Source organism: Adiantum capillus-veneris, chromosome 3 (genome assembly GCF_014529385.1).
Source record: "Adiantum capillus-veneris isolate H3 chromosome 3, ASM1452938v2, whole genome shotgun sequence".
Taxonomy (NCBI): Eukaryota; Viridiplantae; Streptophyta; class Polypodiopsida; order Polypodiales; family Pteridaceae; genus Adiantum; species Adiantum capillus-veneris.
Genome location: NC_140933.1, coordinates 20791179 through 20804958, shown reverse-complemented (window position 1 = coordinate 20804958; position 13780 = coordinate 20791179). Strand labels below are relative to the sequence as shown.

The window sequence follows — 13780 nt, the reverse complement described above, 5'->3', positions numbered from 1 at the left end:
CATGAGATGTTTATCCCAGTCACTTGTGTGGTTATTCACCTTCTTTGTGATGATTTTACAGATCAAGCCATTTAACTTTTCCACTAGGCCATTTCATTGTGGATAGTATGGGGTGGAATAATGTCGGCATGTAATGCCTAACGTTTTCATCAGGTCTCTCACCAGGTCCCCTCTGAAATCTGGTCCTCTATCAGATATTATCTCTAGAGGAGTGCATAAACGGCAACAAATGTGATCAAATATGAACTTCACCACTTCTTGGGCTGTAATGCGTGTGGTGGTTGGTTGCTGCTTCTGCCCATTAGGTCATGTAGTCTACACCATCTAGAATGTATAGTTTACCTGATTGGGCCCTTGGAAGAGGACCAATTGCATTTATTCTCCACTTGTCAAATGGACCATAGGAGATGATAGGAGTCTGTGATTCATAGGTTAATGTACGGTCACTGGACACTTGACAAGCCTTGCATGTTTTACTCCAATGATGCACATCCCTGTTCACACTAAGCCAAGATAATCATGCCTGTAGAATCTTCCTACTGGTTATATCTAAAGCAAAATGACCACCGCAGACACCATTGTGGAAACTTGAGATTACTTTCGTGATTTCACTCGAGATTGCCACTTGCTTGAGGATCTGATCATTGTCCTTGTAATATAAGTTGTTGTTTATAAGGCGGTATATTGTAGTCAGTTTCTGGCCCTTAGTGTACTCTTCAAGACACTCTTCTGTGTCTAAGAAGGTGATGACATTAGGCATATCATCGCTACCTTGAAAGAAGGGTAGTTTTAGTTTGATTGCTCCTATGGAAACATCTTGTATTATTTCCTTTGGCTGGAGCATCTACCTCTTGATTTTCTGCCCTAGGGACATGAAATAATTGCATTGTTTCAAACTTTCTTAAAAGATTCTTAACTTGGTGTAATTGGCCAAGTAAAACCCGATTTTTATAAATCCAAGTGCTATTTATCTGGTTTATCAAGAGCAGAGCACCGCCAAACACATTTAGGCGTTGAATCCCTTGCAAAATACATTGGTATAATCGAAGAATTTAAGCCATGTACTCTGCTTTATTGTTGGAGTGGGAGTGTAACAACTACCCAATGGAGAATACCTTCTCCTTTTGCTCAATGAAAATGATGATGCTAGCTGTAGGCTGGTCCACTGTTCTGTTGGATGCTCCATCAAAGAAAAGAGAATGAGCTCTTTCTACCTTAGGACTTTCTACCATTGGTGTCACTTCTTTACCTTCCTTTGTGTTGACCTTTAGGTTGTTCTCATAGTAATGATGAGTAAGAATACCTGCTAGACTAGCCCTGGTGGAGTTTTCTACCTGGATGGTGTAGTCAAACTCTTGTAATCTAACCAGCCACTTAGAGATCCTAGATGAGACATCCATGTGTTGCATTACATGGAAAGACCTCTTCCATTGTCAGAATTACAAAGGGTCTAGGCAATAGATAAGAGTGGAACTTTGTAGTGGCAAACATTAATGCAAGCACCATGTGCTCTACTGCGTTGAATTCCTTTTCTGACGGGGTCATGACATGACTAGAGAAGTAGATAGGACGCATGAAAGAGGTTTGGAGGTCCTTTTGCATTCATACAGCTCCAAGTGTATCACTTTCGACACTGGGGTTCACATAAAATGGATCGTCCCACCTAGGGGGGAAATGGTGGGGAGTGTGGCCAGGATTTGTTTCACTTCGGTAAATTGTTGCTCATTTTCTTCACTCCATGAGAAGACATCTTTATGGGTGACTTATTGTAGAGGGAGAACCATCTAAGAGAGCAAGTGAATGAACTTGATCAAATACCTTACCTTTTGTAGGAAGGAGACCAACTGCTTAGCTGTGGTGGGTGATGACAAAGATACCAAAGCTTGAATCTTGCTAGGATTAGTCTCAATCCCTTTTGCTGAAATTACATGGCCAAGGAGAGTGACCTTGCTTTCACAAATGTGACACTTATCCATGTTAAGCTGGCCACCCAAGGTTTGCAGCCTGGTGAGGCCATCATAGACCTTGATCAGATGGAGGGAGCATGAACTGTATAAGCAAAAATCATCTATGAAGACTCGTATTGATGTCCCAAAGTATGGATGGAAGACAAAAGTCACATAGCGTTGGAATGTGGCCGGAGAGGTAGTGAGGCCAAAAGTAGCCTTCTGAACGTTGTCTTTTTGTGGTCTTCTTTTGCAATACTAATCTAAAAGTAGCCTGAGTAGCCATCACATACTGTGTAGCACTCATGACCTGCTACCTCATTGAGAATATCATCTTGGAATGGGAGGGGAAAATGACCCCTCTTTTTTGCCGTATTGAGAGGTTTGTAGTCTACACAAACTCTCCACTTATCATTCTTCTTTGGTGTGACTACCACTTGAGAGACCCACTCGGAGTCTTCGACGGTGTTAATGAAACCTGCCTGTAACAAATTCCTCACCTCTTTGAGCAATGCTTCTTGTTCGATTACCCCAAGCCTTCTAAGCTTTTGCACTACATGCTTAATTCCTTTCTTGAGTCTTATGCAGTGTTGTACCACTCTGATTCCTGTGATCTTATCATAATCAACAATGAACAATGTGATGAAGCTACCTAGCATAGAGATGTATTCTTTCCTCTATTCATCGGTTAACTCACTGGAGAGCATCCAATGTAACTTAATTGTATCCATCTAGGATTGCATGCCTAATGGTCCCTCTTGGTTTGCCGACGGTGTTTTAGATTGTGTCAATCTTTTTGGGTCTTTGAGGATGACCCCCATTACTTTGATGCTATTGTCACTTTCTTCAGTTGTTGTTGTCTCTTCTCCTGAGGTGGACAAATAGTCACTAGTGGACTCATCTTCCGAGGCCTCAAGGTTATGCTGCGTTGCTTTTCAGTCCTCATGTCGTAGAATATGGACCTCCCTTTAGCATCCTTCATTTGAATCATTCCAGTACTACAGTCTTGCTTAGCTTCCATAGCCATGAGCCAGGGTCTTCTAAGAATGATAGGGTAGACCTCCCCTTTGTGTGGCTTGACAAAAATGTCTACCTCCACTTCTGTATTGAATGCCTTTACTTTGACTGCATTCACAATGCCTACGCATTTCACTCTGACGTTATTTGCCATTTTGGCTCAGCAGGGTGCCGGCCTACTTACCTCTAGGCCTAGATGGTGAATCATTTTCACACTTGTGACGCATATTTATGCACCACCATCTATGTACACTACAAGAGGTTGTGTGCTCTTGTGACGCTGTTAGCGACGGAAATACACTGGGTTTTTATAACCCCCGGCGTTGCTACGAGCGTCGCTACGAGAGCGTCGCTATATGCGTCGCTATAGGCATCGCTATAAGCGTCGCTATATAGAGACGCTCATAGCGACGGTCATAGCGACGGTTATAGCGACGTTTACACAGAAGACTATAGCGACGCTCATAGCGACGCTACAGAGCCATAAATAGCGACGGTTATAGCGACGCCCGATAGAATTTTTTTTTGGTGACAGGGCATTGAATGCCCTGCCACCCATCAACCATATTGTACTTGATTCACTTTTTAAAAAATGTGCAAGGGTAGATAATAGACCCAAAATAGTCACCCACAAGATGCATTGTTTGCAAAATTGATAAGCGTAAAATTGACAATTGTACACATCATAGGCAAAATGAATTGATTGGCAAATGTAATAATGACAATTGTACAACATCATAGGCATAAAGAATTGATTGGCAAAAGGAACTGCGGTGACAAATGTAATAATATACATGGTTCAAAAAGACGTATAAAATCCGTCTCATGATACATAAGCTATGAGAAACCCTAAACTAATGCTATCTAGCTACGGCTAAACTGACGTCGTCTAGTCAGACGTCTCATCGCGTCCAAGCGGCGTATCTGTCGGATTCTGCAAAAAAAGACAATAAGACAGCTTTCAGTAAGTATAAACATATAACAACATTTATAAAACAATACAAAAAATAGAAAAGAGTAAACCCTAATACTAATCATGCCGCCGCGAGAACTGAGAATGTCCATCAGGGCGTTTAAGCCCTTCCTGCCTGCGTACTCGCGCTCGTACGGTGTGGGATCACGTCCTGTCATCGACCACTTTCAAAACATACAAAGATTTCATTATGTTAGAATTAAAAAAACTCATAAACCCTAAACTATCGAACATAAAGAGCAATGTGAAAACACTTACAAAATCGGCCTCAAATGATGCCCATCCATCTTCTTTGGCCAACCAATCTGGCCTGTTCCACCCATTCTTGATTGCTTTTTGCACTTCGGAACGCTTGTGTTTGCAGTATTCACGCATTCGAATCTTCATCAGGTCTTCATTGAAGCGCTGATCCCGTGTTGGAACGGGAAACTCATCATGAAGTATGCTGATGACTCTGTTTATTAAATCACTTGGTACTTCACTCCATTTGTTTAGTATGTAGTGTCTAAACAGCTGAGAGCAAAGACCACGCATGCGCGAGATCACCTTCTTGCCGTCATCATCCATGATGATGCCGCCACTGAAGTCGACGGAGTAAGGCAAGCCCTCTGGCCGGTGACGCGTGAACCTGGGTGTCCCGGCAAGGATCTCTAGCGGCGTGTCGATGGGGGTACGGACGTCAGGTGTCTCCACCGGCGTCTGGGCCCCGAAGCGAGGAGTGTCGAGTGGGGTGGCTCCTGGCGGAGTAGGTAGAGGTGTGTAGCTGCTAGGAACAGTCAGCCACGCAAAACCTGGCGTAGATGGCGATGCTCTGGCTGGTGTGGGGGCGGGCAAAGAAGGGGAGGGTAAAGGGCCTCGTCGAACACGAGGCGATGTGGAGGCATCGGCGGCGGAATCCCCACAACCACTGCCACCGCCACCACTAGAGCGCCGGTGTCTAGACGAGTGTGAAGATCGTCTCGTCGACGCCGAAGCTTTGGAGTGCACCGAATGCTCCGAAAGAGAGGGAGATGCGGATGGAGTAGGAACGCACGATGATGCGCTAGAGCGATGACGCTCCACGTACCACTGTCTCTGCTGCGGTGACTAAGAAGAAAGAAACTCCTCATCATCCATACCTGCATTAAACACACGAGTATTTAAACTTAATATTGAATGAATAGAGTAGACAATGACGCAAAGACCATTAAATACAATGACGTAATGACGCATATAAATACAATGACGCAATGAATTGAGTGATAGAAGAGGCAAGTCGAAAACTTAGAATTTTCAATCAAAAGATGTGAGCGCGAGTAGAAAAGAGCGTTATACACCATGGAAGGTACTTAGAGAGCCAGAGCTTTTACAACACGGAGCAAAATTGTTCAAATATAATATTTGTGGCTTTAAGAGATCTCTCTCTCATCCTCGCATAACTCAGCATAACTTCCTATATCTATATAGAGCTCTCCATTTAAACACATATCCTCTGTTTCATTTTGTAGCTCCTCTGCATGCACCCCATATAGAGTAGTAGCATCTTCATGCTCGTCTAGCACCACCGCAGCGGCTTCTGATTGAGCATCTTCTCTGATCTCCTCCATTGATGCCGTTGTGATTGGCACATAGTAGCCTTCATACGTCCTTGCACTACGAGGGGCTACCTCTATGACGTACCACCAGTTTGATGTAGACTTTGTAGGATGAAATATTACCTGCCAGAGCCACATAACTTACATGAGAGCTTTCAAGCACATAACTTGTAAAAGGGGGATGTTAACTATTTACATACTTACTTGTTCACAATGCTCTGGTAGTACGAAAGTGTCTCTTAGGCCAGTCCATTTCTTAGTAGAATCCACCTCAAGAAAACTAGACTCTCCTCTACGCACAGTAGCGTTGCGACCCTCCATGATTATCTCGAACCATTGCACGTCAAACAAGTCGACAAAAAATCCTCTGTAATTGATCCTTAAAATCTCTTGCAGCGTGCCGAAGTAAGTGAGTTCCGCCACCACAGGATCTGCATTAGAGGAACGGCGTCGACTAGACTGTTCAAATTTTGCCATGATTCCACAATCTTGAGTAAAACGCTTTTTGTCGATCCGTTCCACCCTAAAATGTCGACCTTTACACCATGCTGCTGTGTATGACTTATACTACAGCGAACAAAGATTATGACTGGCCGTTCAAACGTTTAGAAATAAAGTCACTAGCATGTCGTACATTGCAAACTTACCTTGGTCGCGCAACCCCGAGAGTACTCCCACTCTTTCTCACTCACTTCGTCACCGCATTGTTGTGCGTTTTTCAATTGGTTGTGCAACCATCTTAAGCTCATGAAGGTTGGTAGGCTCTCCAGACCCGTCGGATAGTGCATCGGTGGTCGTCTTCCCCGTCTCCACTCGATTCGTGCCCTTTGTCGCTCTTGCTTTGCATCCTCATATTGTGAAATCCACTTTTGCATCACTGGATTGTGAAGCATGCAAAATCGGTTGATTTTAGCCTCTAGATCTTCCGTCATCTTCACCTCAACACGGAGATTGCACATGACAATCCCAGATATGCGCTCATCATCTATGGTTCGCCATAGCGTGTCCCGGGCTTTATCAAATCCGTCTAGCCACTCTCCAATGTACACTAGGGACTCTGATACCAACCAACCTTCTGCCATGCTACCCTCCGGACGTGCCTTTTGACGCACATATCCCTTAAGCGTTTTCATGAAACGTTCTAAGAAGAACATCCATCTGGAATGAACTGTGCCAGCTATTTCCACCTCATCACCTATGTGAACAAGAAGATGCACCTGAATGGTTAGCATGGTAGTAGGAAAATGTTTCTCAAACATGCACACAAGCTCCGCAGCATTTAGTTTGGCGAATGGTATGGAGTCTACGTTGATCTCCTTTTGTGAGATCCATTGCACCAGCTTTGCAAGTTTGTAGATTGTGTTACGGATGTTGAGAGACAAACATCCCTCAATGGCAACCGGTAAAATAAACTCTAAAGTATGTGCAGCAATGATATTAAAGTCCACATTTTATGCAATGATATTAAAGTCCACTATGAACGTACCTGACACATTTTATGCCAATCGTGTGACTTCAAACCGGTAAGCTTTCCGTCTTTAGTAAAACACGTTCGGAGCGAGTGCATTACACCAGTGGGGGTCCGCAAAGATCGAATGGTCTCTTTTACTTTGCGTTCTTGGGCTCCTGTGAAAATCCATGGTGCTTTAGGGAGTTTTATCGATCCATCAGACGCTGTTTGCGGCCAATATTGCTCCATACGATCCACATTTCTAAGGTCAACTTTGTCTCCCAAAGTATCTTTCTTGCCGCTCAGATGGTCCCATAGTAGATTACCCACATTCTTGAATATGTGCATTGGATAGAGCAAGTGATTGATCATGAGTCGGGGCCAGTATGGTAACTCATACCATAGAGATAGTCTCTTCATCCCTGGAGGCAATCCGTCATCGCACATCTCCTTCTGCTCTAACCATGCTTGTGCAGACATCCTTGGTGGCTCTCTTCCCAAAAAGCTGTCGCGTAACACATGATTCTCTGGAAGATACGCTTGATGACCTTCCTAGATTTTCTCCTTCAGTGAGGGCGCCCTATATGCATTCAGTTTAGGTCCACATGTGACACATGCTCTGTATCCGCTTGTTTGAAGCCCTGCATGTATACACATGATAATAGATCAACTATGGGAAAAAACAAGATTTACAGTTTCTGAGTGAGGAGTGTCAATAGATCACCTGAGCATTCTGTTAGCCCGGGATAGTCATGCATGGTCCACAATAGAATGCCTCTGATCAAAGCATTCCGTCGTCCTGTGTGTCCGCTCATATCCACCACCTCTATGCCAATCCACAATTGCTGTAGCTCTTCCAATAGTGGACGAAGATACACATCCATATTCTCCACTATATATTGCCCTGGCAAGATCAAGCTTAGCCATAGGTGCCCCTTCTTCGTAGTCAACCACGGGGGAATGTTGTAGTTGACGATGACAACGGGCCATACACTGTAAGATGTTGATCTTTGACCAAATGGATTTACGCCATCCATAGCCAGGCCTAAGCACAAATTTCGAGCTTCCCTGGCAAAATCCGACCATGTTCCATCTATATGTTTCCAGGCTGCGCAATCTGCATGGCGGTCCTGCAGTGGAAGAAAACCAAAGGCAGCTTGTTTTATGCGCCCATTGGGCTAAGAGACACAAAAGAAGGGTAAGAGAGAGATGGTGGGTTGGCAGAGCCGAGCAGGAGAGAGAGAGACCTCTGCCCTCTGGTGATAATGGGGGGTGTGTGGCTAAATTGGTGGCGGCCCGCTGTGGGCAAGCATATGAGGGGGGGGGGGGGGGGGGGGGAGTGAGTGTTAAAAAACAATTTTTTTATCATTTTTTTCGGTATTGTGCTCCTTCGTGATTGGGGTTGGTTCTTGTGGCCGCGGTCTTTAAAATCGGCGGTCATTAGCCCTACCTTCTGGCTAGAGGCATTCATGCTTCTAGCCCTACTTCTAATTCTTTGGCAGCGGAGTTGGAGGGTTCTCCCTACTCTGGAATATCTAGCATGAACTCTGGGTAAAACCTTAGGAAGTACCTTTTGAGCCTCCATCCATTGACTCTGGTCTTGTGAATTTTTTTGTCTGCTTCCATCAACTTGTAACTGCCATTGGCGTAGTGCCTTTTGACAATGAATGGCCCTTCCCATCTGGGTTGAAATTTCTTGTCTTTCCTAGTGTCAAATCTGTTGTCGTATCACAATACTAACATATCATTTTCTAGGCCCTTTTCCTTAAGCCCTTGATTGAAGGTGAGTCGGCGTCGCTCTGCTTGTGTTGCATAGTGATTTATTGTATCCTCTCTATCTAGCTGGAGCCTCTCCAAATCGAGGATGTAGTTGCAGAGATTGACAATTGGGCGTTGCAATTGGCTAGCCATGACTCACAAGCTGGCTATCTGTACCCCGATGGGTAGAATCGCCTCCTTTCCATAGACTAGATAAAAAGGGTGAAACTTACTGATGTTCGGTAGGCCCATAGAGCGGCCATGAGATGTTTATCCCAGTCACTTGTGTGGTTATTCACCTTCTTTGTGATGATTTTACAGATCAAGCCATTTACCTTTTCCACTAGGCCATTTCATTGTGGATAGTATGGGGTGGAATAATGTCGGCATGTAATGCCTAACGTTTTCATCAGGTCTCTCACCAGGTCCCCTCTGAAATCTGGTCCTTTATCAGATATTATCTCTAGAGGAGTGCATAAACGGCAACAAATGTGATCAAATATGAACTTCGCCACTTCTTGGGCTGTAATGCGTGTGGTGGTTGGTTGCTGCTTCTGCCCATTAGGTCATGTAGTCTACACCAACTAGAATGTATAGTTTACCTGATTGGGCCCTTGGTAGAGGACCAATTGCATCTATTCTCCACTTGTCAAATGGACCATAGGAGATGATAGGAGTTTGTGATTCATAGGTTAATGTACGGTCACTGGACACATGACAAGCCTTGCATGTTTTACTCCAATGATGCACATCCCTGTTTACACTAAGCCAAGATAATCATCCCTGTAGAATCTTCCTACTGGTTATATCTAAAGCAAAATGACCACCGCAGACACCATCGTGGAAACTTGAGATTACTTTCGTGATTTCACTCAAGATTGGCACTTGCTTGAGGATCTGATCATTGCCCTTGTAATATAAGTTGTTGTTTATAAGGCGGTATATTGTAGTCAGTTTCTGGCCCTTAGTGTACTCTTCAAGACACTCTTCTGTGTCTAAGAAGGTGATGACATTAGGCATATCATCGCTACCTTGAAAGAAGGGTAGTTTTAGTTTGATTGCTCCTATGGAAACATCTTGTATTATTTCCTTTGGCTGGAGCATCTACCTCTTGATTTTCTGCCCTAGGGACATGAAATAATTGCACTGTTTCAAACTTTCTTAAAAGATCCTTAACTTGGTGTAATTGGCCAAGTAAAACCCGATTTTTATAAATCCAAGTGCTATTTATCTGGTTTATCAAGAGCAGAGCACCGCCAAACACATTTAGGCGTTGAATCCCTTGCAAAATACATTGGTATAATCTAAGAATTAAAGCCATGTACTCTGCTTTATTGTTGGAGTGGGAGTGTAACAACTACCCAATGGAGAATACCTTCTCCTTTTGCTCAATGAAAATGATGATGCCAGTTGTAGACTGGTCCACTGTTCTTTTGTATGCTCCATCAAAGAAAAGAGAATGAGCTCTTTCTACCTTAGGACTTTCTACCATTGGTGTCACTTCTTTACATTTCTTTGTGTTGACCTTAAGCTTCTTCTCATAGTAATGATGAGTAAGAATACCTGCTAGACTAGCCCTGGTGGAGTTTTCTACCTGGATGGTGTAGTCAAACTCTTGTAATCTAACCAGCCACTTAGAGATCCTAGATGAGACATCCATGTGTTGCATTACATATGGAAAGACCTCTTCCATTGTAAGAATTACAAAGGGTCTAGGCAATAGATAAGAGTGGAACTTTGTAGTGGCAAACATTAATGCAAGCACCACGTGCTCTACTGCGTTGAATTCCTTTTCTGACGGGGTCATGACATGACTAGAGAAGTAGATAGGACGCCTGAAAGAGGTTTGGAGGTCCTTTTGCATTCATACAGCTCCAAGTGTATCACTTTCGACACTGGGGTTCACATAAAATGGATCGTCCCACCTAGGGGGGAAATGGTGGGGAGTGTGACCAGGATTTGTTTCACTTCGGTAAATTGTTGCTCATTTTCTTCACTCCATGAGAAGACATCTTTATGGGTGACTTATTGTAGAGGGAGAACCATCTAAAGGAGAAAGTGAATGAACTTGATCAAATACCTTACCTTTTGTAGGAAGGAGACCAACTGCTTAGCTGTGGTGGGTGATGACAAAGATACCAAAGCTTGAATCTTGCTAGGATTAGTCTCAATCCCTTTTGCTGAAATTACATGGCCAAGGAGAGTGACCTTGCTTTCACCAATGTGACACTTATCCATGTTAAGCTGGCCACCCAAGGTTTGCAGCCTGGTGAGGCCATCATAGACCTTGATTAGATGGAGGGAGCATGAACTGTATAAGCAAAAATCATCTATGAAGACTCGTATTGATGTCCCAAAGCATGGATGGAAGACAAAAGTCACATAGCGTTGGAATGTGGCCGGAGAGGTAGTGAGGGCAAAAGGCATCAGTCTGTAAGCAAAACATCCCCATTGTGTTCTGAAGGTTGTCTTTTTGTGGTCTTCTTTTGCAATACTAATCTAAAAGTGGCCTGAGTAGCCATCACATACTGTGTAGCGCTCATGACCTGCTACCTCATTGAGAATATCATCTTGGAATGGGAGGGGAAAATGACCCCTCTTTTTTGCTGCATTGAGAGGTTTGTAGTCTACACAAACTCTCCACTTATCATTCTTCTTTGGTGTGACTACCACTTGAGAGACCCACTCAGAGTCTTGGACGGGGTAAATGAAACCTGCCTGTAGCAAATTCCTCACCTCTTTGAGCAATGCTTCTTGTTCGATTACCCCAAGCCTTCTAAGCTTTTGCACTACATGCTTAATTCCTTTCTTGAGTCTTATGCGGTGTTGTACCATTGTGATTCCTGTGATCTTATCATAATCAACAATGAACAATGTGATGAAGCTACCTAGCATAGAGATGTATTCTTTCCTCTATTCATCGGTTAACTCACTGGAGAGCATCCAATGTAACTTAATTGTATCCATCTAGGATTGCATGCCTAATGGTCCCTCTTGGTTTGCCAACGGTGTTTTAGATTGTGTCAATCTTTTTGGGTCTTTGAGGATGACCCCCATTACTTTGATGCTATTGTCACTTTCTTCAGTTGTTGTTGTCTCTTCTCCTGACGTGGACGAATAGTCACTAGTGGACTCATCTTCCGAGGCCTCAAGGTTATGCTGCGTTGCTTTTCAGTCCTCATGTCGTAGAATATGGACCTCCCTTTAGCATCCTTCATTTGAATCATTCCAGTACTACAGTCTTGCTTAGCTTCCATAGCCATGAGCCAGGGTCTTCTAAGAATGATAGGGTAGACCTCCCCTTTGTGTGGCATGACAAAAAATATCTACCTTCACTTCTGTGTTGAATGCCTTCACTTTGACTGCATTCACAATGCCTATGCATTTCACTCTGACGTTATTTGCCATTTTGGCTCAGCAGGGTGCCGGCCTACTTACCTCTAGGCCTAGATGGTGCATCATTTTCTCACTCGTGACGCATATTTATGCACCACCATCTATGTACACTACAAGAGGTTGTGTGCTCTTGTGACACTGTTAGCGACGAAAATACACTGGGTTTTTATAACCCCCGGCGTCGCTAAAACCGTCGCTACGAGCGTCTCTACGAGAGCGTCGCTATAGGCGTCGCTATAAGCGTCGCTATATAGAGACGCTCATAGCGACGGTCATAGCGACGGTTATAGCGACGTTTACACAGAAGACTATAGCGACGCTCATAGCGACGCTACAGAGCCATAAATAGCGACGGTTATAGCGACGCCCGATAGAATTTTTTTTTGGTGACAGGGCATTGAATGCCCTGCCACCCATCAACCATATTGTACTTGATTCACTTTTTAAAAAAAGTGCAAGGGTAGATAATAGACCCAAAATAGTCACCCACAAGATGCATTGTTTGCAAAATTGATAAGCGTAAAATTGACAATTGTACACATCATAGGCAAAATGAATTGATTGGCAAATTAAATAATGACAATTGTACAACATCATAGGCATAAAGAATTGATTGGCAAAAGGAACTGCGGTGACAAATGTAATAATATACATGGTTCAAAAAGACGTATAAAATCCGTCTCATGATACATAAGCTATGAGAAACCCTAAACTAATGCTATCTAGCTACGGCTAAACTGACGTCGTCTAGTCAGACGTCTCATCGCGTCCAAGCGACGTATATGTCGGATTCTGCAAAAAAACACAATAAGACAGCTTTCAGTAAGTATAAACATATAACGACATTTATAAAACAATACAAAAAATAGAAAAGAGTAAACCCTAATACTAACCATGCCGCCCCGAGAACTGAGAATGTCCATCAGGGCGTTTAAGCCCTTCCTGCCTGCGTACTCGCGCTCGTACGGTGTGGGATCACGTCCTGTCATCGACCACTGTCAAAACATACAAAGATTTCATTATGTTAGAATTAAAAAACTCATAAACCCTAAACTATCGAACATAAAGAGCAATGCGAAAACACTTACAAAATCGGCCTCAAATGATGCCCATCCACCGCTCCCCAAGTGGTGCGAGCTCCCTGCCTCTACTCGCGCTCTGGCTGCATCCTTTTGTTGCTTCCACTTGTCGGGATTCTCGCGCGCTGCTTTCTTCGCATTCTTCCAATCTTCTTTGGCCAGCCAATCTGGCCTGTTCCACCCATTCTTGATTGCTTTTTGCACTTCGGAACGCTTGTGTTTGCAGTATTCACGCATTCGAATCTTCATCAGGTCTTCATTGAAGCGCTGATCCCGTGTTGGAACGGGAAACTCATCATGAAGTATGCTGATGACTCTATTTTTTAAATCACTTGGTACTTCACTCCATTTGTTTAGTATGTAGTGTCTAAACAGCTGAGAGCAAAGACCACGCATGCGCGAGATCACCTTCTTGCCGTCATCATCCATGATGATGCCGCCACTGAAGTCGACGGAGTAAGGCAAGTCCTCTGGCCGGTGACGCGTGAACCTGGGTGTCCCGGCAGGGATCTCTAGCGGCGTGTCGATGGAGGTACGCACGTCAGGTGTCTCCACCGGCGTCTGGGCCCCGAAGCGAGGAGTGTCAA

General features: G+C 44.0%; 1 protein-coding gene across 1 annotated transcript; it reads right to left on the bottom strand.

Annotated features, from left to right (window-relative positions):
• Nucleotides 1–3666: 3666 nt before the first annotated feature.
• LOC147460581 (uncharacterized) lies at nucleotides 3667–13442 on the bottom strand. Its single transcript, XM_086503426.1, has 3 exons — nucleotides 13203–13442; nucleotides 13008–13109; nucleotides 3667–3897 (listed from the first exon to the last, which is right to left on the bottom strand). The coding sequence occupies exons 1-3, from the start codon at nucleotides 13440–13442 to the stop codon at nucleotides 3853–3855; spliced, it is 387 nt and encodes a 128-aa protein (XP_086359552.1). The 3' UTR covers nucleotides 3667–3852.
• Between the last annotated feature and the right edge of the window lie 338 nt (nucleotides 13443–13780).

What these genes read in the sequence shown, in the direction of transcription:
- LOC147460581 (XM_086503426.1), bottom strand. Translation starts at nt 13,442, where the DNA reads ATGAAGATTCGAATGCGTGAATACTGCAAACACAAGCGTTCCGAAGTG. An exon ending in CATCATTTGAGGCCGATTTT is followed by an intron (nt 13,110 to 13,202) that starts GTAAGTGTTTTC and finishes ATGTTTTGACAG; the next exon opens with TGGTCGATGACAGGACGTGA. An exon ending in TCAGTTCTCGGGGCGGCATG is followed by an intron (nt 3,898 to 13,007) that starts GTTAGTATTAGG and finishes CTTTTTTTGCAG; the next exon opens with AATCCGACAGATACGCCGCT.